This window comes from Ceratotherium simum, chromosome 1 (assembly GCF_057802395.1).
Source record: "Ceratotherium simum simum isolate JZ-2026a chromosome 1, ASM5780239v1, whole genome shotgun sequence".
NCBI lineage: Eukaryota > Metazoa > Chordata > Mammalia > Perissodactyla > Rhinocerotidae > Ceratotherium > Ceratotherium simum.
Window position 1 is genome coordinate 12,657,773 of NC_141900.1, and position 26,762 is coordinate 12,684,534.

Consider the following 26,762-nt stretch of genomic DNA (forward strand, 5'->3'; position numbering starts at 1 on the left):
CACCCCTCTCCTCCAGAATACAGTTGTATTGTTTTCTTTTCTTTTCTTTTCTTTTGGTGAAGAAGATTAGCCCTGGGCTGACATCCGTGCCCATCTTCCTCTATATGGGACACCACCACAGCATGGCTTGACAAGCGGTGTGTCAGTCTGCACCTGGGATCCAAACCCGCGAACCCCGGGCCATTGAAGCAGAGCGTGCGAACTTAACCACTACGCCACCAGGCCGGCCCCATACAGTTGTGTTTTTAAGTGACTACTTTCACACTAATGAAGAAAGTACCCTTTCTCTTGCATTTTGAGTGTGTGCTTTTTTTTTTTTAATTCTGTGTTAGAACTCATTTAAGCATGCTTCATTTTTAAAATTAGACATGGTGTATTCATAGAAACCCAAATTATAAAGTTTTAAATTCCACATTCATTCTGGATTTTCATTTGGGAGAAAATATCTTTTACATACAACGTTTTTGAGCCAAAGTTTCTCATTTGTGGATCACTATGAATTGAATTTCGGACTGTCAGGCCGGCCCCATGGCTTAGCGGTTAGGTGCGTGTGCTCCGCTACTGGTGGCCCGGGTTCGGATCCCAGGCGCACACCCACGCACCACTTCTCCGGCTATACTGAGGCCGCATACCACATACAGCAACTAGAAGGATGTGCAACTATGACATACAACTATCTACTGGGGCTTTGGGGGAAAAAATAAAGGAGGAGGATTGGCAATAGATGTTAGCTCAGAGCTGGTCTTCCTCAGCAAAAAGAGGAGGATTAGCATGGATGTTAGCTCAGGGCTGATCTTCCTCACGAAAAAAAAAAAAAAAGAATTTTGGACTGTCCATTTGCTTCATGCAGAGCTCTGCAATTCATTTTCCAAAGCAGGGTCCTTAGTTAATAATCCATGATAATAATTCAAGCCCCACAGATGTTCTTGCCAGTTGAGCTGAGAGCTACCCTTGTCTCGTGCTGTGGATGTGAACAGGGTGAACAGGACTGCACCCCAAGCTGCACCCCAAGCCGGCACTCCTAGAGGCCGTTGCATTTCACCATCCACTTTACTAATTCATTTTAGAAAACCAGCCTCATCTTTTCTCTCCTGGGGGAATTGAGCACTCATGTTCTGTTCTATTCTGCAGTTCTTTTTTCTCTTAGTTTAGTCAGTGTGGCTCTTTCTAAGGCTGCCTGACTCGCTGGAATTATTCCACCTAAGTAAGAAGAGCTGTTCTTCTCACTAAAAGTGATCTATTTCCTGGCACCTGGGGAGAGGACTAGTACATGGTAGATATTAATATTAGCTGTGAAACAGAGTGCATTGGAAATAAGTCAGGCTTCGCCCCCATGATTATGACTGCCTATAAGGGATGAGAGCAGGGAGATGGAGTGGCAAGTTTGGAGTATGAATTACATACATTTCTTTCCAGAGAGAGAAAGCTCTAAGAAAAGATATGTTATTATGTTAAAAGCTTAGAGAAAGAAAGAGTAAGCAGATGACCAGAGCTACTCCTCAGTTCCCCTCCCTCCCTGAATTCAGCACCTTGCCTGTGCTGTGTACTCTGCTTATTGGGAGCTCAAATAATATTTATTCAAAAGCAGCCTTCAGTCTCGCCACCTGCTTAAAACTGTGATGGGCCCATGACACATAATAGTGATTTCATCCTTTTCATTCCCATGGAAGCCTTCAGTAAAATGTGGAGATGGAGCAAAACCTTGTATTTAGGGGCATAACTAGTTTGGAATATTTTAATAGTACAATTTAAAATTAACAAAAGAAAGTCCTTTTTTTTTCCAATAGTAAAGTGTAATGACAGATTACATCAGATATTGAAGTTAACACTAACACACCCCCCCGAAAAAAAAGAAAATGAACTAAATTATAATTATATCTCTTGAGGGCAAAGACCATCTGTGTATTTCTTTGCATTTGCTAGGCCAAGTCCGTGCCTTACACATAGTAGATCCTAAATAAATATTATTTTCAACGATGATAATGGGCCGTTGTTTCTTAAGCTATTGCAGGATGACTGCCATCATCTTTCTTTTGTTTTTGTTTGTTTGCTTTTGTTCGAGTGTGTCACCTCATGCCAACAGAGCTAGCACACTTAGGACTCAAAACCTAAAGCTTGATTACTACTTAAGATTATATTAAAAGTGCCTATTACAATGTCAGGTGCTCCCCACTGCCAAGTGGATTCCCTGATAGGAAATCAGTTATTGGTTACCTTATGTGACTGGGTTCCATTTAATGCACATCTGTTGTTGATTCCCAGGCCCTTCACATGGAAATAAAATTAGAGAAATTAGCAACCTTAAATGGACAACCCAAGAATAATAGCAAAATTTCAAAGATAAGGGGAAACAATAAAATGAATAGACAATTCACATAAAAAAATATATAATAATGACCATAGCTGTAACGTGACATTTTTGAGTACTTACTGTGGGCTAGCCACAATTTTAGAGACTTTACATAATCATCTTGTGTGATACTTAGAGCAACCCTATGATGGAGTTATTATTACTAGCCTTATTTTAAAGATACGGAAACCTGGACTCCAGAGAAGTTACACAGTTTAGGAGCAGTTAGTGCCATTATTTTAACCCAGGCATCAGACACTACATCCCTTGCTCATGACTTTCCATGCTCGGCTCGTGAAAATGAGCGCTGCAGACTGGCTGCTCTAGTTTATACTTACTGGAGGACACAAGTAATTCTAACAACACCCAATAGGAAGTTTTCAGTGTCACTGGCTGTCATCATCTTCTGCAAATTTCTAAGGTAGGAATATGGCTGTGTGGAGAAGAGCCGTAAAAAGTCTTTTGACCTAGTAAGCATGTCTGTAACCAAAAAAAATTAGATATACATAAATGTTTGCTGCTTTAGAACTTGTGACACCAAACAACTGGACAATTTACATACCCAGCTACAGGGTGGGGTTTGGTAAATTGTGATTCATCAGCTTGTTAGAATATGGAACAGTATTTAACAAATGCATTTGAGAAAACCATATTACAATGTGGGTAAAGAATGATCACTGATTACAGCCGTATACCTAATAGAACATAAGCCATGTTGGACTAGATCACAACAGGTGTCTGCCTGGAACCTTCTTCCCTCAGATAGCCGTGGCCTGCTTCCTCACTTCATACATTTCTCTGCACAGATGTCTCCTTGTCAGAAAGGTCTTCTATGAAGAACCATCTAATGAACGGGGTTTTGCATACTATGGCCTGTGAGCCATATCTGGCCTATGGCTTGTTAATAAAGTTTTGTTGGAACACATTGACTCCTACTGGTTTACTGTTGTCTATGGCAGCTTTAGCATTCAAGGGCAGAGTTGAGTAGCTGACACAGAGAGAATATACCTGCAAAGCTTAAAATATGAAGTTTGCCAACCCCTGATCTAAAATAACAGCCCCTTTCCAGCCTTACTCTTTGCCCCATTTCTCTGCTTTATTTTTCTTTCATTTTTATAAGTGATACTATGCATCATATTTTCTACTTTCAGGCTTTCCTACTGCTATTCCCAGCATTTTTCATCGCATATCACATCAGTTCAAAAGAGAAAATAAGTCTTATTTTTTGGTTATCAGTTCTCATGATTAACTGAAACAATATAGAGCCTGCCTAATCTTCAAGAATTACCTTAGACCAACTACATCCATCGTTTCTTATGTAGGTATGAAAATATGGGTGAGTTTCAATTCCTTAACTTTTACAATTTTAATGAGCTGGGAGCATAAATCCAGATCAACCAATACACACTTTACTTTGTATTAAGAAATGAACGCGAAACTAATAAATTGTACTCAAAGGGCATTAGTACTTATTTCTGTTTTGCAATATTTCTAGTGACTGAAATATTGAATTCCGCTATCGGTTGCAGAGAAAGCAGGCCCTAATTATAGTGCATATTCAGAGAGTCTGAGTGCCAGCTTCTTGGATAAAATTCCTGTGTTCTTTGTGCTGCACTCAGCAGTGGGGTCTGGGAGCTGATACTGACTGGAGTTATTCACGGGCACTGAACCGGAAGCTGCCGGCTCTATAGAGCCTGCTGTCAAACCTGTTGCGGGGGCCTGGGGGGTACTGGACTGTAACAGACTTTTTTCTTTGAGCACAATGCTTCCACTCATGTTAAGCCTGGCTTCAAAGGCAACAGAAATTTACTGCCATCGTTTTATTTATTTTTCAAAACTATGCATTTGAGAAAATGTAACTTTAACAGAATTTGTCCCAATGGGAAGACACTTTCAGGTTAGTTTTATGTGATGTTTACTGCCCAAAGTGAAGCTGCCCGTAGCTCTTCATATGTGGCCGTCTCTCCCTCACTTAGGTAACAGAGCCCGCTCTTTCCACCTAAACAAAGACATGCCATTTCCTATAGCCCCACAGCACGCTGAGTTCATTTCAGACCTTTCCCCTGGGGAACAAAGGCTGTGGGCACAGGGCTGCCTGTCATTCATTCCTTTTTGTTATTGTTGCATCCCCACCCCTGCCCCCAGAGAAATTCATACATCAAAAAATAAAATGCTAGCAGATTTGTTTCCAGGAATCTGCTTGCTAACTTTTCAAACGCTGAGTAACAACAGATTAGCTGGATTTTTGCATCTTTGGTGATCCAAGCAAACTGAAAGGAAATAGTAGGAGAAAGATCTGCTTTAAAACCCATCCTCTGAGTCCTAAGGTAGGGATATTTTTGCAGAACATTCATTTTTTAGATAACTGTATTGGAAAGAAATTTGAAAAAAAAATCGTGGCCATTTTTAGTTTTGATGTAATCTTTGTAAAAGGAATATCAGAACAGTAATGCGCATCTTACATTGCAGCTGGGCAAAAATTAAAAAGTTAAATGGCTTATTGGTCCCATGTTTACCTCCTGCGTTAACCTAGCTGAATTGGTGACATTGCATCAATTGTGATGACTCTGATGTTGAAAAACATCAAGTGCCATTCTAGACCTATACACTGCGCCTCTGCCTCTCCTCTCTCTCCCTCTCCCTGTCTGTCCCTCTCTCTCTTTCAACACACACACACACACCATGGAGAAAATGCAGAGAGAAAAGAAGTGCAAGAACTGCCTTAGGGCATGAGAGTGAATTTCCAGTAAAGAAAAAAAATAAGAGTCTATAACCTAAACCCATAGGTTCCCTAAAATCCGGTCACTTACTATTCTGGGTTATGCAGCATCATGTGTGCTTATAAGTTATAGATATTTAAAACTGTCTTATACAGTTACAGAGTGATTACTGGTTCATTAAACTGTTCTCAGTTGGGACTGTTACAGGGAATAGGAAGCTTAACCTCCATCTGAAAATCTAAACTAATACCAAAATGAATTGTGTGTAGAGTTGCGGTAGCAGGCATTCTTTCACAGGTTCCCCTGTGAGGATCCCTCAGGCTGGTCAGCACCTGTGATTTGTCCCCAGGATAGGGAGGATGCAGGATAGGGCAGATAGCTTTTACTGCCCACTCACCCCCAGGTAGTAGGAGCTGTGCCTGAGGGAGTTATGTTAACTCAGCACATTAAGGGACCCCCGGGGCGTGACAAGGTTAATGTGTGTCTCCTGCTACCTGAGAATGAGTTAGGTACTAACCAGAAAACCAGCAGTACTTTTCTAAATACGTTCAAATAGTATCCAAATATTGTCAAGTTCATCAGAAGTGGACAGTGTCTCTATTATGTGAGGAGTGAGGGGGAGGAGGCATTGGCTGTTAAATGATCCTCCTCATTTGCAAAACAAATCACCAAATCATTTTGCATAAATATGATTTACATTTTTAAGTCAGAGTCCAAAGAAAGCATTCCCAGTTTACTAAAATGCTTCTTGCCTCTATTCAAAGTGATCTCGGGCTCCCCTACAGAACAAAATCCCCATATCCCTAGCCCACATTGTTTTCAACATAAAAATGCACACCAGTGAAAGTTGTCAGAAACAAATTCAAAATAATGAAAGTAACAAAAGCAATCAGATCTCTAAATGGGACTCCAATTTTAAAAGGTTTTTTGTTTCACATTTGCCAGGGATATGGCAGATTAATATTAGAATTATGTTGGATTACATTAATATTTATATTACCTAACATGTCGAATTTATTTAAAGTATATATTTTGTGTATCTTCATTATTTTACTATATATATACACACTCTGTCTACACACACACACCCCGATCACTTCTGTCCATTTGCTTTGTGGTAATCTCAGCCTGTCTTTAGGATTACTCAATAAGAGACGCCATGATCTTCCATCTTAATGGAATTCGTCAATAGGGGATAAGAAGGTCAGCCTAAAGTATTTTAATCGTGTTTTAATGATCAAAATCTGGTCACCTCGGACTTGAGATTTCAGGACTGCTGAGATACATGTGGTTCCTGGATTGAGAGAAGAAGAGTCCAAGTCAAGATTCCCCTGGAAATTGGGGAGTTGTGGGGGTGTGGGCTGAAAGCAGATGTCCAACCTCCTGCAAAAGGCTGCACTCAGCCCTGTGGAAGAGTCTCTCCCAGTCGGATAGTTACCCCGTGAATATGCTGTTTGTGAGAGAGAATTTTCGAAGTGGAAGACCTTGAGCATTTCATGAGTCTTTCTCTTCATTCCCTGGAATGGGGATAGCAGGCTGTGTGCATCTGACTTGGGCAGTCCATGCACTTGCAAGGGCCTTCCCGTGATCTGAAGAACAATCAGAAGATATATTACGCCATATTTAATTTGGGTTAACTTCCCCACCTTTCCCTATCTCTTCACCCAGACGTAGGACTTTTTAGTTATTTTGGTTATCGTTGTTTGTTGTTTCTCTGTTGGTTGAGAGGAGGGAAGTATGAGGAAGTTGAATTGGAAGGAATGAAAAGTAGAGCCCACTCCCTTCCCCCAAGTGTATGGGAGAGAAACATCCTCCTTGGTCTATTTGCTTTGCAAGGGTGTTCTTGGATGAGGTCTTTGTCCGAGGCCCCCACTGAAGTCTCAGTGTACTCAAGCTTTAGAAAAGGCTATTGGCCCTTTGTTTTCTTTGTTGAACTGTTTATTTTGCTTTCTTCCCATGAGGTTCCCCAGCCTTGCTCTGACAACGCTTTTCTGCATGAATTACATTCCTCAGAGCCACAAGTCTCCGAATTCTTCCAGCCCATTTGATTCTGGCCTGTGTGATTAGACCATAGCTTCGACCTGCCCTGGATCTTTGCCAAGCAGAGTGCTTGCTCAGTGCCCCTAACATGGAGACCTAAAGACATTTTGTAACCTTATTAGTGAGCAGGGTAGTGCTTCATTCCAGTTTAATAACTTAGCTGCTGTTGAATAGTCACTAGCTCTAAAATCACTGAAGGAGGCTGCTAGTCATTGGTTTCCTTTCAATGTGAATACAGATATTGAAGGAGGGTGGTTCAGGTTATTACACTCATGCCCAATTCAGTAACAGAAGTCATCCTGAGCAGGGTGGGAGAGGAGCCCATTAGCTCCATTTAAGTTAGATTTACATTTCTAAGGAATTTGATAATCATTTTCACAAAATGCATTTCCATCTGTGTAGAAATAGTGAACAGCAATAATAAAAATTATTCAGATATCTTAGTCATAGCCATTATATTTTCTTGTGCATGTATGTTTTTTTCTGAAGTATGGTTTATGACTGAGACAGAGATAAATCATGAACAATCTTATGAATTATGTTTTTTTAAGCTCTTTAAATATTTGGTTCTGTAATGAATTATACCTTCATTACATATGTTGGTAAAACATTGATACCACTAGACAAAATTCAGCTGTCTTAGGAGCAAAAGTCTCGAAGGGATCTGTTCACCTGTTCTTACCCATTTGTTTACCCATGAGAATCCTGACTGACAAGCAGGTGGGGTGGTGTACTGTACTTCACAGGGAGCCTGCATTTATTGATAGTGTCCCTGGAAGTAGATTTGACTTGGAACATCCCAAAAGAGGACCAAACAGTTTGTCAGAAATGATTGAAAACACAATCTGTGATGAAAATTATATGCTGTGTAAATACGTATTGATACACAGAAGCTCTTCCTTAAAGAACTGGAGAAGGCCCCAAGCAGTGTGGCCAGGGCATGGTTCTGGTTTCTTGAGGGGCCTGGTTTGAACTGGGCTCTTGGCGTCTGATCTTTGCGAGCCCTGCAGTGGCTATGTACCGTAGGGCACAGAGTTTCTGTGAGGGTCTCTCCACCGGTGTTCTCTTTGGCAAATAAATGCATTCACTCTGTGGGATCACAATTCTTCTTCACACATGGAGGATTTGTCTGGAAGATGGAAGTTAAACCTCTTTTGGCTAAAAGAGGCACTTCCTCCTTGGAGTGGGCTCTGAACACAGATCCCCCAGTGAGCTGAAACACAGCTGCCGTAATGCTTCCTGTGTAACACAATTAACATCCCTCACGAGGAGGACTGGATTACAGCTTTGCTGAATAATCGCCTCTGAGCACACCCCCTCCCTACCCAATAAATGTTGATTACATTAGCCCATGATAATGCTGTTTTCTTGGGTTTCAAAGTGTAATTCCAGAAAATTCAAGCAAAACTCTATTGGCACATGGCTTTTGGTGATCCTCTTCATAAAGCCAGTTGACAAGCTGTTTTCGTAATACATGTGGGCCTCAGTCGAGTTCCATTTTCAGCTCTGCCACAAATCCACTGGACCCTTGAACACTCTTGCTGACCACTCCGGGCCTCCTTGTTTTCATCTATGAAATGAAGTAGTTGGATTAAATGGTTTTTAAGATTCCTTCTTAACTTCCCTCGGTTATGGGAAAGTTTAGGTTTGTTCATTGTTTTTCTCCTTGTGTGTGGACACTTAGAAGAGGAGTCTGTGAAAACAGTGTGGCCCTAATACATGCATTCCCACATGCCATTTTTTTCTCCTGCCCCCTCTTTCCTTATGTGAAGATCTTCTGAGAGAGTCTTGCCCAAACGCTGGTCCTACCTCTCTCATTCCTCCTTGTTCTCTCCAGGTGACGCTTTGCACATCCCTCAGCCCCCAGCACGTAGAGCCGCTGGGGCACCACCTGTGTGCTTTGAATGTTGTTCAAATAGTTTCCCTTTGGAGTGAAGAGAGAACTGGAAAACCATGCCATTCTGTTTAGTAAGAGCCCCAATAATGTTAAAATATAAGCATTATTTAAGCATATATGCACATATTTGTATTTAGCGTGGGGTAGTTTTCCTTTGTGTTTAACATCATAGACTGGGTTTGAATCCTGTTCAGGTATTTACTATTAGATTAGTTATTCTGTCTGAGCCCAGTTTCGTTATTCAATCCCATTTTATATCCAGAATTCAAAGAGGGAGCATATAGATAGACACTTAACACAGTGTCTGTCATGTCATAGGTATTTGACAAATGGCAGAATTACCTAATACATGTCTCGTATTACCATATTTAAGTCATCTATTCTAAGTTGTACATCCTTTTTCACCTTTTATCATCTCTGAAATTGGAATGCATTTTACAATCTAGTGTTTTACCATCACTGTTGGTGAAGTGGCAGTCATGAGTCAATAATTAATAAAATTATTATTACTTTGCCTTATATTTCCCTTTTTGTGCAAGTACTAGAGTGATATGTGATAAAATCTATGTCTGAATAAGTCTAAAAGAGCTCTTTTAATAGGTATAAAGTAAAAATTGAAAGTGATAAGGAAGAACTGTCATTCTTAGTGGTACCTAAAATATATATAGTGGTACCTATATATATTTTAGAGAGAGAGTGTGTGTGTAGGTATGTGATCAGCAAAAAGTAGTTTCATTGTCAGGGTTTTTCCCCAAAAGCCCAGCCAATTTTTCCTAAATGTTATAATAATGCAGTTATTTGCAGGACTGTAAAGTTAAAATGTAAAGAGAATATTTTCAAAGTGCTATTGCTGCCTAAATCAGAAAAAATGAAAAGGAGGCTAACTTCAGCCTGGAACAGTATAAAGGAGGGAAGCCTGTGTTGCTTGCTGGGTGTGTTGGTGTATTTGTGCCGATGCATAGCACAGGCTCTCAGAGGGTGAGACTTCATGATTAATGGTGTTTATTCTTGACAGAAGCCTCCTTTATTTATCTGCAATACAGTTTAGCGATTTTATCAGGCACCTGAATGAAAAATATTCAGTCATACCAATATTGCAGTGTAAATTGAGTAGAGTCACTTTTTATTATATCTTTCTGCCTTATCATCTGTACAGTAATTTTCTAGCAGAGGTTTGATATGGAAAGGCTGGATTTAGCTGTACTTGACACAAAGCCTCTTCAATTTCCCCTAAAAGTTCAGGCTGCTCTTAGAAATGTGTGTGTGCGTATCTGTGCGTGTGTGTGTGTGTGTGTATAATATATAAACCCTCTCTCTTATCCAAGCAATTTCAGGATTTGAAAGAATAAAGATAAAATACACAAACCTGGATGGGAGAAGCCTTGTTAATATAAAAACATCTAATAGCTGTGAACTCACTGGTGAAAGCTCCTTTGCTGTTTAAGCTGTGGCTCAGTACTGAGCCTTCTGCATGGCTACGTGGTCCCACTTTCTTCTAATCAATCACCATCCAAGTCCAAGCAGCATAAAACCAGACCCTTCCATTTCTCCTGGGAGGAATATCAAAGTTGAAGTCCAGAGTGGCCTGGGGGGAGCATGAGTCTCTGTGATGATGGAAATACCATTCAAGAGAGAGGGAGAAAGGACAGAAAGTGAGGTCTTTATTTGTAGGACACTCAAGTAGAGTGTCATTAAGTTTTAAACAAAACTTTATTCAAGTAACAGACTTTATAGCATTAATTGTCAAAGCTAATCAATGGCAGACAGGGACCAATGGTTTGAATCATAGAAAACTGTGGATTTTAGGACCAGAAGGGATTTTAAACCTGGTGAGTGGAATGGAGTTCATCTCATCCAAATCCTCACATTTTACAGATGAGAAAAGTAAAGCCCCAAGATGTGTTTCCATAAGTCTGTAGTCCTATGCAGGAGTTCTCCAAGGGTAATATGAACAAGTAATTCTGCCACCTCATTCAGACATTTCCATTTAGTTGAATCTGTCCTCACTTGTGGTGTCAGAAGACTTGCTTTCACTGTGAGGAAGCAGGCACAGCAGGAGACTTTGTGGCTCCTTTTCTAGTAAACAGACTCATTTTCAGTTTTCCATGATCTTATTCCCTGTGCCTGGGGCAAAGTTCTCTGAAGCCATGATAACAACCCTAAGAAAATTGTTATCTCCTTACGTGGAAGTTACTGCTTCTTTTCTGTTGAATGATATAGGCAATTTTTTCTCCAGTACATTAGCTATACTCCTTTGCTATGTTTAATTTATCTTTGAAAAGTTTGACACCCTCAAAGGGGTGAAAATTCTGGCATATTGAGAAGTGTGCCTGGGCTATAAAGTCTTAGTCGGCATGTAGTAAGTCTTACAAGGTCTACTTCCAGTTAATTCTAAAGAACCTGCCACCTAAAAAGGTCCACTCTTTTCACCTTTACTAGTCCAGAGGCCCCTAGCAAACCTTGGGGATTTTATTCTGGAGGAGAGGTGTTTAGATCATGTCTTGGTGGACATCCCTATTATCACTTAAAATAAGGATGATTTAAAGAATGAGGGAAAGTATGAGTCAGATACATCTTGCCAAGGATCATAAGAGACAACACGGAAAACACTCTAGTCAGTAGTTCATAGTAATAACAGTAATTAGGAGGATTGTGATGATGATGGTGATACAGAAAAAGTCCACACCAGCTACTGGAAGACAAGCCAGAGCTCAACCTGCCAGGCTGCTGTTGATAAAGGATTTATTCTAGCTGGTTCTTGAAGCAACGTTTACAAAATATAAATTAAAACAGAAGCCTCATACTCTCCTTGACTCAGAATCCAGATGCACCCTGTTTTAGGTGTAAATATCCTCCATTCCACCTGCAAGAGGACTCAACATGAATCCGGGATTAAATTGTTGGAACCTAACTTCTTGTTTATAATTAATTATTTCCACCCAATATCTGAAGCCTCCTGCTGGAAGACTTCTCAGTTAAGTAATAGAGCCTCACCTGGGTCTCTTGAGCTTTTTAAAATATCTGTTTACTTTAAATTGTTGAAATTTCCAGGTAAATGATAGAAGCACAGGTGTGTTAGTTAATTAAATCACCAGTTCTCATTGAAACTCTTTTATGTACTTTTTCCTTACACCAGGTGGGTATCGTGGTTCAAATCCAAAAGTTCCTCCCAAAGGATGTCATGGTTGATAGGATTCTGCATTATTAGAAAACATAACACCTAGATGAATAACTGCCACATTTCCCAGGGTTTTTCTAGATACCCTTAGTTCATGGGACTTATTCATTCGCCAAGTCACTCCACACTATTGTGTTTCAACATCTTTTATTTTCCTATATGTTTTCTTTTTGGAAAAGAACATTATTTTGCCATTTTGAGCGCTGCTTTGGGGATGGAATTGGTAATTTATCAAATTCCAAAAAATAGGATCTATTAGATTGAGTGGAAAATTGGCAAGAATGTGAGAGAAATCAGACTGAAATTTTTTCCCCTCCCCGTTTTTTTTCTTTTCTCTTGGTAGTGAATTTTTGAACTAAAACCAAGAATAACCTTGATCTTGAATTTACTTTCAGAAAAAAAAATCCCATTCATTTTACTAAGGTCAGGTAAAATCACTGATCTGTTTGCTTTGTTAGAAGAGGTGAGGTGGGGTGCTCCTCCATGACACCAAGAGTGTCAACATAGCTACACTTACCCTGGCTCCAGAACAGTGCCCTCCCTATGGGATCCTGAGGAGATAAATACACAAGAAGGTGATGAAGGCAAGGTAACTTTGGCCTTAACCAACCCAGAGATCTAATAGTAACAGCAGCAGCAGGAATGAGGGTGTTGGTCGTAGGCAGCAAGATTTACTGAGAACTTACCATGTGGCTGGTACCAGGCTAAATGCTTTATGTATACTTTCTCGTGAAAAATTACATAATACAGCACTGCTTCTTTTCCATCTAGGCCTAAATAGCCTTGGAGTGAAGCAAACTTTTAAAGATCCAGTTTACCCAACACCACATCTAAGTCTGAGATCTTGCAACTCTGTTGTGTAGACAGCCTATTAAATGCACACTCCCAGCCATAGGGAGAAATGGAGGAGGAAAGTAAGACAGAGGGCCCTGTGCTCCTCTGAGCCTGGCTGGATTGGCCTCCCATGTGGCCTGGCCTCCTGGAGGAAGAGAGAGCATCTAAAGGAAGAAGATGACTGTTCAAAGGGAACAACTTACTGTCTTGGGAAGGAAGGGAGAAAAGGACAGTGTCTCTTTGCTTTGTTACCGCAAACCAGTTGGGAAGCTCTCTAGAAAACAGGGCACCATCAAATGTCCTGGAATGACCAATGAGAGCAGCTCTCCGTCCCTCCATCTGCAAGGCATCGAGTTAGGAGAAGAATTACAGCTGGACATGTGAACTTTTCACATAGGCAGCCAGAGCTGTTTTCTCATCAAGGTGCTATCTCTGTGGACTTTGTAAAGGAAGATACAACATATTAGTTCTTCTAATAATTAATTCTTTTATTTACATTAATTATATATAATATATTAACATAATATATAACACAAGTTATATATTAAAAATATAATTTATATATTGTATTACTAATTAGTTCTTCTAAAAATTACATAGCATTAATTTTTTATACTAGTTTTATTTTTCTCACAAACTCCATAGCAATTGGAGGAAGAAGAAAAAGATTTCTCTTATTTATCAACACATTGTAAAAAGAAGGGTACCTTTCTTTGTATGGAATATTTGGACTCCATTTGGACAACAAAAGAGGCTGCTGAAAATAATTTTAAATATACTCTGCATTTATGGAACTAAAATATTCAAAACTGATGATCAGTTATTTAAAAACTGGTTTGTCCACTGCCATTTGGATCCGGGATACTGTCTACCCTCTAGTGTTCTCTCTTCTTGCCCATGTTTCTAAAGTGTTAGAGACATGCATCGGGCTTCTTTATACGAAGGTGAGTGGGGGCAGACAGAAGATCCATACTGTGAGATGTGGTCATTTAGCTCCCAAGTGCTTATTTGAACCAATAGTGTATTTGTTAAAAACTCTTTTAATAACAGTGCGTTGCACATTGTAGTTGCTTGATGCGGACTTTCTTTTAAATTCTTTGACTGTTTTCCTGACATTGAAATCTTAATCTATTAATATAGGGTCATTTTTACAGCACAGAATGGAGACAAATTTTGGCAAATTATTTTTTACCGTCTTCTCAGGAAGGAATACAATCAATTTAAGCCATAAATAATTGCACTATTCTTGTAATACTTACATAACATTGTTTCAGTTGTCAAAGAACTCAACTGACATGTTTTGTGACTATTTCCTTGGCCTCTCCCTTTGACTGGCTTAGCAAGATCTTTCCTCTCCCAAAACTAATATACAGAAGTTTATCTTCCATAGTTTACTTTGAATTTAGACTGTGTCAACTAGACCATCTTTGTTTAATAACAGTAAATATCATGTTATTATTGACTGTATTTTTTATGTGTCAATATTCTGCAAATTTTGAAAAATACTAGCGTATATCTATTTGATTTTCTGAACTTAATAGAACTGGTTGAAACCACTGTGGAAAACACTAATATATTTGGCACATAAAAATGTGTGTATTGTTTGTTAAAAAATTGGTAATAAATAGTACACATACAGAAAAGTGCACAAAATACACAGATACAGCTCAATGAATTATAGTGACTTACCACAGAGTGAAAACCTCTAACCACTAAGTCAGTCTGGAAATAGAACAATCACTGGCACCCCAGAAGCCCTCCTTGTGTATACTCCGTCACCTACCCAACCATAAACATTGTCCTGACTATCCTAACATGAAAGTGTAGACTTGTCTGTTATTGAACTTTATATAAACGAGATCATGCAGTATATTATATTCTTTTGTGCCAGACTTCTTCCACTCAATATTATGTTTGTGAGATTTTCCACATTGTAGGTTGTTCATTTTCATAGCTATTTACCATTTCATTGTATGAATTATTTACCCATTCTACTTTTGATAGATATTTAGTTGTTTCCAATTTCAATGTGGATGAATAATGCTGCTCTGAATATTCTAGTACATTGTGGCACATGTGCACACATTGTTGTTGGGTCTATACGAAGAAAAGGACTTGCTGGATCTAGGGTGTATATCTATTCAAGTAGATAATGCCCAACGGTTTTCCAAAGAGGTTGCACCAGCTATACTCACATTGTTTGAGAGTTCCTATTGCTCCAAATCCTCATCAACACTTGGCACTGTCAGTCTTTTTAATTTTAGCCATTCTAGTGGATGTTTAATGATAACTCATTATGGCTTTAATTTGCACTGCGATTAGAAATAATATTTATGTACAGTTTGTTAAAATATAAACAGTTTGTTAATATCTTGTTAAAAGATATTAGAAAAACCTTTAATAGTAAGGAAGAAAGTATAATTCAAACTATTTTATTTTGACTATGTAATAAGTGCATAATGCCTGAAAAAATGCTGAGAGTAAATATAAGATTGACATTGGTTAGACCTGGATAGCTTGGAAATGGGAATGACTGTTTTTTAACAGTAATCTCTTAACTTTTGCATTCATGGATATGAACTCCTTTAATACTCAGATATAAATAGAAAATAAAAATAAGAAAGTCATTCTCAAAAATCCCTTGAAATGATGTTTCACCATTAAAACAAATATTTCTCTCTCTTTTTTTTGTTGTTAAAGTAATCAACCGTAGCCCTTAAATTTTCCGTGTAAGAAAATGTTCAGCATCTTAGTGTTAATGTGTACAGTAAGTACTATTTTAACCTTCACCTTCAGGGCCACTTCTGTCCAAACCATATCAACATTTTGTAGCACAGTCATGTTCCATATTTTTCAAAACCAAGATGCATCCTGGGAGCCTCCCGTTGGTGCCTTTTAGTTATGCCCCTCATGAGGTGACACTCGCTCTTGCGCACTCCTCGTGCGTGTGTGCATTTCACCCCATTAGACTATAAACTCTTTGAAAGCAGGGACTGAATGACCATGTATTATGTTTCTTGGAATCCCCTGAAGTGCTGGAATCATAATGGATTCTTCATAAATGGATTTTCAATAAAATGTATATCCAGTGAGGATATCATTGAAATATTGATCTGTGTGGTTATTTATACATGTAGTTTTTAAAACTTGAAATCCAACATGGTAAATTTGTAACAGGCCTAAGTCAATTACAGATCCATAGGAAATATTCTTTAGCTGCAAAGATGATGAAAATGGGATTTGAAACTGAACCATCTTATCAGCGGGGGTCCTGGCAGTTTAATGGAGTAGATGTTTACAGAGGAGTGGACAAGGTTAAGAGTCAAAAAGTGATAGTAAAGCCCCCAGGACTAGCAAAAATTGGGAGAGTTACTTCTCCTAACCTGAAGGTGCAAACGGCGGAAAAGGTCAGTGATGGCTGGCGCCGAGGAAGGGGGTCGTGCTTCAGGAGTGGTGGCCATAGGGGGAGGAGTGCCACCAGCAGAACTCTAGCTCGCTAGAGGAAGCCAGGGGAATAAATACCCTGACTTGTCTTCCTGCGCCGCAGGCTCCTGCCCGTGCTTCTCATAAGTGGGATCCAGAGGGAAAGCAAGTGAGCTGATTGAGACTGTAAAGACCGGGCTTCCAGGGCATGCGGTGGTTCTGGGGTGAAGGGTGGCAGATGGAAAGTAACCGGCCCACCCATCTGTGCATTTCAGGGTCACGTGATGATCCTGGACAGAGGTCATATAGAAGCTTACCTTGAATAGAGGAAAGAATGAAGTCTAGGATCATGCAGATTTCTGACAGCATCTAGCGTGTTAGCCATGGACATTTCAGATAATTATTTCCTTTGCTGTACGGAAAACAAATTCTTTTATTACAAATTTTCCTTTATTAAAACTGTGCTTATTGAATAATTAATTAGTTGGTTAAAAATACATTATAAGGGCTAACTCCCCTTTGTTCTCCGTTAGGCCACTGCTTGAATATGAAGAGTCTACTTCCTATGGAAAAGAACAAAATTAAACAAAAAGTAAACTTGTAAAAAAACCCCAACATTTCAGTCTTCCGGTAGTTGGAACCCTCATGCAAAGATGCAAGGGGTATGTGTATACCTCCAGCGTTCCAAGCAACGTGAAAGCAAACCGTAATAATCCAGCATATAAACCTTGTTTAGTGCTCTCATAATGGGTAATCCAAGTGATTAAATACTGTGATTTTAATCTTGGCATTTTAGTAACCCAATAAGATAGATGAAAAGGCAGTAACAAATTAGATTATATAATATTTCATTCTACCTAAGAAGTCCAGTTATTCTCTGCAATACGTGTTTTTCTTTTTAAGTTTATCATAGTATACTGTTAAAAATACCCTAATAAGAATCCTCTGCTCTTCATTGTAATCTTATTTTCATGACCTTATAAAAAAATTAATCTGAAGTCAAATTATCTCCACAAATGAACAAACACAATTTTATATTGCTTTATTGTCTTTTGGGAGGACATCAAAATAATCCCCACCTTCTTTCTTGTCTGAAAGTGTACTTCATTTATCCATTGGGCAATATGGAAACAAAATGACAGCCACTCATTAGGTCTTCATGATCTTGGAAAGACAAATGAGTGGGAGCAATAGAGGGGGCGTTATCCCTGAGTGGGCGTGCTGGGCCTTGCATACTTGAGCTGAGATGCAGAGGAAATGGAGCAACAGCTCCTTGCCTCAGTTGTGCCCCAGCAGCCCAGACAGCCCTCTACAGTTTGGGCATCTCTGATTCCAGACAGCAGTTTGTATAATTTAACTTGGAGGGTCACAGGCATATTTCTCTCCTCTTTGGCTACAACATAAATTGCGTGGAATCTCTGTTCTTGGGGCAGTTCTAAGTTTCATTGTTCTTTCCAGAATGTTTGTTTGTCGTTTTGGTTTTTTTCTCCGTGGTTTGTGCCACCTTCACTGCTTGAGCCATGTACAGCCCCAAAACACAGGGAGAACGGAAAACTACAAAGACAGAGAAAGTCATGGGAGGCCAACCATGATCTTCAATTCAATCTCTGTGTGTATCTACTGAAAATATAAACCAGGAAAGAGACACCTATAATTTTTTTCCTGGTGCTACTGTAATCCTCAAATGAAGATTTTTAGCAAGCTTGACAAATATTTACCAGATCAAGTTTATGACAGTTTGTGAAATAATATATGTCATTTATATGGAAAATTTTGTGACTGCCGCCCCCACACCTCCTAGCTCCTGTTCTGTCAGTAGATTCACCCCTCTGGTCATAATCTTGAATGGCTCTTCCACACGGCAGTGAACACACATCTACCTGTTAAATTTAAGGAGCTTCACGTTCCCTCTCAGATTTGCCTTACAGTCAAGAACAAAATAACTGACAAACGATCTAGCTGTTTGGAACAGCAAGGAGACTGGAACTCCAGTCTCCAGAAGTCTTGCCATTTGACTATTAGTATGCTGAGTTTAGAATCTCACACAAAAACAGTTTTGTTGGATGGTTCTGAGAAGAACATCAACGACCGCCACCATCTCCTGAGTGCCCAATGTGGGTCAGTAAGAGCAGCCCCCCATGAGGGTGGGGAGGGGCTACTACTGTTCCATTTTATGTATAAGGGAACTTATGCCTTAGTGACAGTCAGTGACGGAGCCTGAATTCAAATCCAGTTCCTTCAGAGCTCTTGTATTTAATTACTGAGTTTATGTTCTTAACCACCCTATGCGGTTTTATGATTTTATTTGGAAACCCAAGGAGGTCCTGCCGGAGCACTGTCAGGTTGGAGAACAAAGCAGATAGGTGTGTTTTCACCATAAGATTTGCTTTGAAAAGAGGGTTCCAATATTTCAGTGTTTGAAAATCATGTAGTATGCTGTATCTGCCATCCCTAATATGTGTGTGTGTATGTTTCTGTGTGTATGTATGAGGATATATGTGCATATGTACATATATGTCTGTGTTGTATATGTGTATATATTAGAAGTGGAATCTATTAGTATAGGATATGATGTATGTATGTATGTATGTATGCATGTATTCAGCATTTAATAGATACCAGGCTCAGTATATGAGGCTTTACTTATATTGACTTGCCAACACCCCCGTGAGGTAGGTTTCTTCCCCATAGTACTGTTAAGGACAAGGAGCAGGGGGGTGTTGCAGCCGAGGTCCCACAGCGGCCATCCACACCGGTTCCCCTTCAGCACCTGAGCCCTTCCATGGTATCACTGCTCTGGTGGTCTGACTCACCTGTCTCTAGAATTCCTGGTGACCCCTCACTGAGTGAACCTGTTAAACATTTTCTTCTTCCTATCCTGGGATGACTGGTCTTTGACTACTAAATGGTTTGTTTCTTTAGGGCAACTGATTAACTTATGGCTTTCCTATTTGCATTCCTGTCTGAAGGCGTGTCCCACCACCTTGTTTGGAAATAGGTGATCCCATATCTCCTCAGCACCCTCTCTCTGGAAGGGACATGCATGAATGTGACATTCACCATAATGGGTGGGTGGAGTTTCCTGACTTCATCTCCAGGAGGAGCCAACCTTCTTCTCTGATGTTGCTTCTTACTGTTGTGCAAAGGGAGAGTGGGACTCTGGCATTCCTGCCAGGAAAGATGTGTCCAGGTCATGATTTCTTCTCATCGAGGTGCTTTTAGTAGTTGTCTTCAGTCTTCTTGTGGGAACGGGTCAAGTGAAGGTGAAGGCCAGGGTGCAGGCGTCAGACGTCCGCAGACTCTGGTGAGAAGAGAGAACTTTCAGCCGTCTCTGGCTTCCTTGCCTCTTTGGGGTTGGTGACTGCCCCAGCCTGACCTCTATAATTTTCCTGTTGTTCCAGATGCTGATTTTTCTTTTCCCGTGCATGATTCTTCAAAATGGAATCTAGGCCGCTAGGAATATTCTTACTACCCTTCTCAATTCTGGAATTTTAGAGAAATAACAGGTTCCAATTTTTGTCTAAATTGAAAAAACAAGCCAGAAATGCCATTGCCTTTCTTAAATTTTAGTTCATATTGTTCAGATCGAGATTCTTGTGGATCACAAAAGCTTGTCTAGGAGGTATCATCTCCTGGATTTCTTGAACTGTCTACTTTTCTACATTTCTCTGTGCAGGTCTCTCATCATAAATCTACAAATAAGTTTGTATTTTGTCATAATTTTGAATCAGGTCGGAAGGATTGATTTTCCTTTCTGGTAGAAAATGAATTAATGAATTTGAATATCCCCTGTGCTCTAAAGTAGCAACATGTCTAAATGGAGCTTAGGATGTAACCAGTGACATAGAGCTAACCTGTTTTGTAGTAAAGAGCTAAAATTGGATAGACTAATAGATTATGTCAATTTCTATTTAAGTACACTGTAAGTAATTTTACTAATTTCTGAGTGCGCATGGAAAGCCTCAAGTTGTTTTGAAAAGAAATAGCTATTTTCAGGTGGTGAGTTCTCCCTCTGCCCACATGTAAATTTAGAAAACTCTGGATTTTTATTGCGCTTCACCAGAAGTGGCATCTGAATGACAAATAAAAAGCCTCCTTTTGTTTTTTAGTTCAAAATAAAGAGGAATAAGAAGGAGCAAGTGAGAAAATCCTCTCCCCCCATAATTCACCCTCTTTTATTTTCTGCTGAGAGACAATTCATTATCTGATCCTTGCTCTGGCCTGTTTGAGCGCCTGCGCTGTGCACTTGGTGGAGCTGGCTTCTGCCAAGATTACGTGCTGACGGGGTGACAGGGCCAGAGCCCGGCCCGTGGTGTGCCTTTGCTTAGGAGGCGTGCGGAGAAAATATGTTTCTCCTCCCTTTCATTTCACTCCGAGAACCAGTGGCATAAGAGGAATTTGCCGTCCTCAGTCGATCTGCCTCTATCACGGCCTCTCCTTTTTATGGCCGTACCCTCCATGAATGGGGAAACGGAGAGCACAAGGGTTTAGCTTGTCAGAGCCAGTTCAGTGGATTATCCACACAAAACGTTTTCTATTCGAGAAGGAACAAGGCGGCGAGGCGGGTTGCAGAGACTGGCCATTCTAGAATGCCTCTCCCCGGGGGCTTCAGTGGTTCTGGGGAAGGAGTCCCCAGGAGCAGATCTAGGTAGGGTGCAGCAAGGTGTGTTTTAGAATTGATTTTCATCAGCCCAAAGCTGACATGCTACCTTAGCTCATTATAACCAAGGCATGAGCATGATCAAAGCCCATTCTTCTCCAACTTTCTAACCCCAGGAGTACTTAATTACTGATTGTTCACTGAACATGGCTAATCAGGATGCCACATGAAAAATGAGTGTAAAAGAAAGCCGCCTCTCGGTGCTGCCTCACGGAGAGGAGAAGCTACCTTCCAAACAGTGGAGCCCAGCTCCGTGAAACTGGTTTCACTCACAGCTACGAGACCCTTAGCAGTAAAGCCGGAGCATTGATATATACAAGGTCTGATTTCACATTTGACTTCGGCAATTAGTATCCTTTCTTTTTTGTGGCCAGTTCTGCCACGTGCCTGCTCAGACTTCCAGAACACACGAATTTGCATTCTTTTTTGCTTCTTTTTTTTTTAATGCGACACCATGGTGGTGAGAGGTAAGTTTTCAATGGTGACATTAATGTTCAGGTCAAAGGGAAAATAGAATCGCAGCAACTACTCTAAGCTCAGATGTCTGTTGTTTGGAATTTCTTCTCATGAGGAAAGCCAAAGGCTGACCTTTATTTTCCTAAATTCGGAGTACCATGAAATTTCTCAAAGGTCAATTTTCTTTGCCTAAGTAGTTGTATAGTAGCGTTCTACCTGCATTATGTCACCAAGATTTTAAGCTAATAGTTGTGGAAATGTATATGCCTGATATTTTTTCCCCCAAGACACCTTGAATTCACTTAAAGTCTTACTTGTTTTCTTCCACAGACAGCCTCTGCCCATGGAGATATCTGTCTCATGCATACCTCTGGTGTCTGGTTTTCTTTTTTCCTAGGCCTTCTGCCTTATCTAGTAGCCCAACGTATTCGGACCTGCCCTTCATTAGGATCTCCCCGCACCGGAACCCTGCTGCAGCTGCGGAGTCCCCCTTCAGCCCTCCACATCCCTACATCAACCCTTACATGGACTACATCCGGTCCCTGCACAGCCCATCCCTGTCCATGATCTCGGCAGCCCGGGGGCTGAGCCCCACAGATGGTAAGTCTCAGACCAACTCATTCTGCTTCCACACGGCATGCCACCTCCTCCTCCTGCTTCACCTGGGACGCGGTATAGAGGAGCTCTGATGTTTATTGAGCATTTCCCACATGCCAGATGCTGTGCTAAGCGCTTCGAGTGCGTGCTTTCATTGCAACGTTACAGCACCTCCATGAGGGTGGGGTTATGATCTCCATTTTCAGATGAGGATAGCAGTGTGCAGAGGGTCCAGGTGACTGGCAGCCTGGTCCATTGGCAGAGGTGGGACTCAAAGCCAGATCTCATTGACTCCAAAATCTTTGCTCGTAACCGCTGTTGTGTTCTGCAGCTCCATGTATGCTTAGACTGGCCGTGTAGCTGTTTGCACAATGTGCATGTGTATCTGGTATGTTTTGCTTACCATCTGATGAACACTTTTCTGTTCTGCGTGTCTGAGAGGCACATTTGTATAGGTATATCTATTAGAGCAGAGCTTCTCAAACTTCAGTGTGCATACGGATCACCTGGGGATGGTGATGCGATTCTGTGCAGGGTGGGTCTGGGTGGGGCCTGAGATTCTGCACTTCTGAAAACTCCCAGGTGATGTCAGTTCTGCTGGTCCATAGGCCACACTCTGAGTACTAAGGTCTTAGAAAACATCATGGTCCAGACCTTTGCACGTGTCCTGTGTCCTTGATCATGCCAAACGAAAACTAGAAGAGGGATGTGTGGGAAGAGAAACAAACTTTGACTTTAATTCTATAGTACTTGATGCTCGGTTTGGGCTCTCAAAGATCAAATTCCGGTTGGTCCTATTAACCTCACAGTTACTTACTTTCACATGATTCTTTAACTGGAGCTATGTATTCTGCAACTGTGAAGTTGTAAACTGTTCCTTTGAACATTTCCCATCACATGCACACATATGCAAACTCGCTTGCCCACAATTGCTGGAATCTGAATTAAGGTCCAGAATTGCATAAGCCATATTAATTGCAAGTAGTGGGTTATGAGTTAGTTCTCTGCAGCAGATCACAAATCACCAGTGCTTTGTTCAGAGCACAGAGAAGCACCATGCACTCCGTCTCACCGAGCAGTGTCTGCTGCGACCTTGCACTGTCTGCATTCTCCATGCAGACCACTTTCCGAGGCTGGCTGTGCTGGTGGGAATAGCAAGTGGGAAGCTGCATGAGATTTCTTGGTAAACATCCACCCAGTTGTATTTCCAGGAGTAGCTGTGCTTCAAGAACAGCTTCTGGCTCGTTGTTTTTCTTCTGATTCAATGCAGTGAATATACTCATAAAGTACCTAAAGAATAAGGTTTGCCGTTTGGACAAGATACACTTTTTTTTTTCTTTCAGTGTTATTGACACATAATTGACATACAGTACTGTATAAATTTAAGGTGTACAGCATAATGACTTGACTTACACATATTTTTAAATGATTGCGACAATAAGTTTGGTTAACATCTATCATCTCATATAGATACAAAAAGAAAAAATATGTTTTTTTCCCTGTGATGAGAACTTTTAAGACTTACCCTCTTAGCAGCTTTTAAATATACCATACAGCAGTGTTAACTATAGTCATCATGTTGTACATTACATTACCAGGACTTATTTATTTTATAACTAGAAGTTTGTAAGGTTCACATTTTAAAAGTAAAACTATAGGAGAGTCAAATCTGAGTTAGTTCTTCTGCTTAGGATTTTGTTTTTAAATGGGAAAAATGGAGAGTCACCTCCATGGAGTACTTGAGAATTTGTGGAAATGACTAACCAGGAGAACAGAGGGAGAGAGGAATCAGGGAGGCCAGCTAACAATGGACTTGGAATTATACCTGGCTCATGGAAATTTAGTGGGGCCAGTGGCAGGTGGTACCTCTAGTTAAGGTACGGTTGTACCATCTGCTTTCAATAGTATTTGATGATGAGTATGAATAAAACATTCTTTGATTGGTTGTTTTGCCTTCCTCTTCCTGCATCTCAAGAGTCCTATTAATAACCAATCAAATAAAGTCAAGTCACTAATATTTCTCTCTTGTGGTCTAAGATTTTTTAATATATATCTCTATCTTTATCATGTATAAAAAGTATATGGGCAAAAATGTAAAACACAAACCTATTGCTAGAATGCCAGCGCTTCTACGTAACAATTGCAAAACTAACTTTTAGTTAGTTTAAACTTTTAGTTTAACTTAGCTGTGTGCTAAGCACTTTACATGCATCATTGTATTTACTGCTCCCAACAACCTCAGGAGCGGTAGGAGGTGGAGCTGGGATTTGCATCCAAGTCTTCGTGAACCTGGAGACCACCCTCAGGACTGCTGCAGTATCTTGCTGCTTTTGCACATAAATTGGCAGGAGGAAACCTATTATTACCCCACTCTTATAGAGCTGACTCTTACCAGTAAATTACTCCAGATTGATAGGTATATTTTCTTTTTGATTTTGTAATGAAAAAAAGAGCTTTTAAATTATGGAACACAAAATTGCAGCTTATCACCCAGTCATGTGTTATTAAAGCTGTGCTACCTTTTCCACGTGTAAGCGCGCGGCCCTCCAGGTAGTGAGAACTGACTCAGACACTCCTGTCGGGAAGCTTCGGAAAGTATTTTAAGTATGTACAGAAAGATATCGTAGTTGTCTAAGTTGTCGGCTACCATACGAAATGTGAACATACTGTGATTTGATATAAGAAACTATTTTATTTTGGGAGGCAAACATGGGAATGAGTTATGTACATATATACATTTTAATTATTTTGAATTCTTGGTGATTTCTTTAAACTGACCTCAAATATTTTATAATGCATTTCGTTTTTTCCTATTCTTTTCCTTCAGTTTTATTTTCAAATAAAAGTTATCTAGTAGACTTAAGTAAAAGCACAATTTGAGTTAAAGACGTTTTACCAGAATGAGCCATAAAAGGAATTGCTGATGTGGGCTGCATGACAAATGGACTTTGAGATGTCTCAAGAAAAGCTTCTTGTTGACCTTCTTCCAACAAGTAACCATGCTTCTCTTGTCTCCTCTTCTAGCCCCCCATGCTGGAGTCAGCCCAGCAGAGTACTATCACCAGATGGCTCTGTTAGCCGGCCAGCGCAGCCCCTACACAGACATCATTCCCTCAGCTGCCACTGCCGGCGCTGGGGCCATCCACATGGAGTATCTTCATGCCATGGATAGTAAGTGATGGAGCTGTTGTCTGTAGTCCTGGGGGTGGCAAATGTTAACTCCTGAAATGGAGAGGAAGATACAAAGATTAGGTGATTGTCTAACTTCAAACCAGAGGAGGAGGAAGAACCACCGATATTTGGCGCTCCGATTTCCTTGGTTTCTTGGAAGCTTCCACACATTTAGCCATCTGGGGACTCTCTCTTTAGCTCAGGGATACCAACGAACTGGAAGATGCAGGCGATTGTAATTTGGCCGATATACAAAAACTATCCTGCACTGATTGTCTTGGTAACAAAATAAGGAAACATGTTTGATTACATGAATGTATTTTGCCTAGTCATTCCTTGGTTTCGTAGATTTTATGCTTTAAAATTAATTTTAAAAAAAGGCCTGTATTTGGTTTTACATTTTTTTCATTGATTTATTTTGCTTCATATGTTTTCTTTACATTAAAAATGATATTTCACTGAGACCTTTTATATAGGAAGAAAAAAAAAACATTTCCAAATCAGAAAGGGCTCCTTTTAGTACATAGCAGTGGAAGAAAATGGGATCATTTGATGCATTTATATCACTTATTTTTAGGTCCCTCAAGGCTTATGATGATTCCTTTGGATGGCTTATGTAGATGTATAGACAAATGAGCCTATGATTATCACTTTTCAGAACATCCGAGAGTTCTTATTCACTCAGATTCTTTAAGTTCACTTCCATTTGCCAGGTGCCCAGAGGTGAACCTGAAGCATCATCCAAGGTCCATATCATTGAAAGCCCCTACCCTTTAGATATGACAACAGTGTGACTTGGAGTAGGGCGTGTGCTCAAGATTTTATTTGTTTCTTTTCTTAGTAGCAGTGAGTAATTTGTGACTTTCCATCTACGTGGATTCTTCTGTGACGAAGGGTGTGTATTGGTCAACTCTCCAGCAGTAGTTAGTAATTCAGTCCTCAGGTTTGCAACAGAGAGGAGGTGACTGGTCCACACAGGATAAAATCTACAGCCTTAGTCTCCTTACTCTCATGAACTGACTTAGCTCCATTACATAGGAACATAGCTTGACTGGGTGTCCGCTGCGGGGTTCATTACCACACACAAAGTGAAAGGAATGTGTTACATCTTCTGTAAGGTTTTTGTTGTTCTGCTTTGTAGAGTAAAGAGCTTACATTTCAGATTCATCATAACCACATTTCAATTAGGGATAGTTGAAAAAAAAAGTTCAATGTTATTATGCAAATTAGTTATTTAAAATCTGCAAATAAAGAATTAAAATAAGAGAGACTCCTTGGAAGGTCAGCCCATATTACCTTCTCTGTTTCATGAGAATGTGTTTAGTCAGGCAATGGCGGTTTTTATCTAAATAAAGGATGAAGCTACCCTTTTACTTTGTAAAAACTAATTAAAAGAATTTTAATTTGCCTGAGTATATGGTAAATTGATTGTCATT

General features: G+C 40.1%; 1 protein-coding gene across 3 annotated transcripts in view; it reads left to right on the forward strand.

The window, feature by feature from the left end:
- Positions 1 to 26,762, forward strand: part of GLI3 (GLI family zinc finger 3) — a 273,446-nt gene that overhangs the window by 164,790 nt on the left and 81,894 nt on the right. For all 3 annotated transcript variants that reach the window (XM_087434410.1, XM_004441463.3, XM_087434519.1), the window contains exons 5-6: positions 21,956 to 22,158; positions 25,180 to 25,326. In XM_087434410.1, coding sequence (XP_087290536.1) covers positions 21,956 to 22,158; positions 25,180 to 25,326 — 350 coding nt within the window. The remainder of the gene's footprint in view (positions 1 to 21,955; positions 22,159 to 25,179; positions 25,327 to 26,762) is intronic.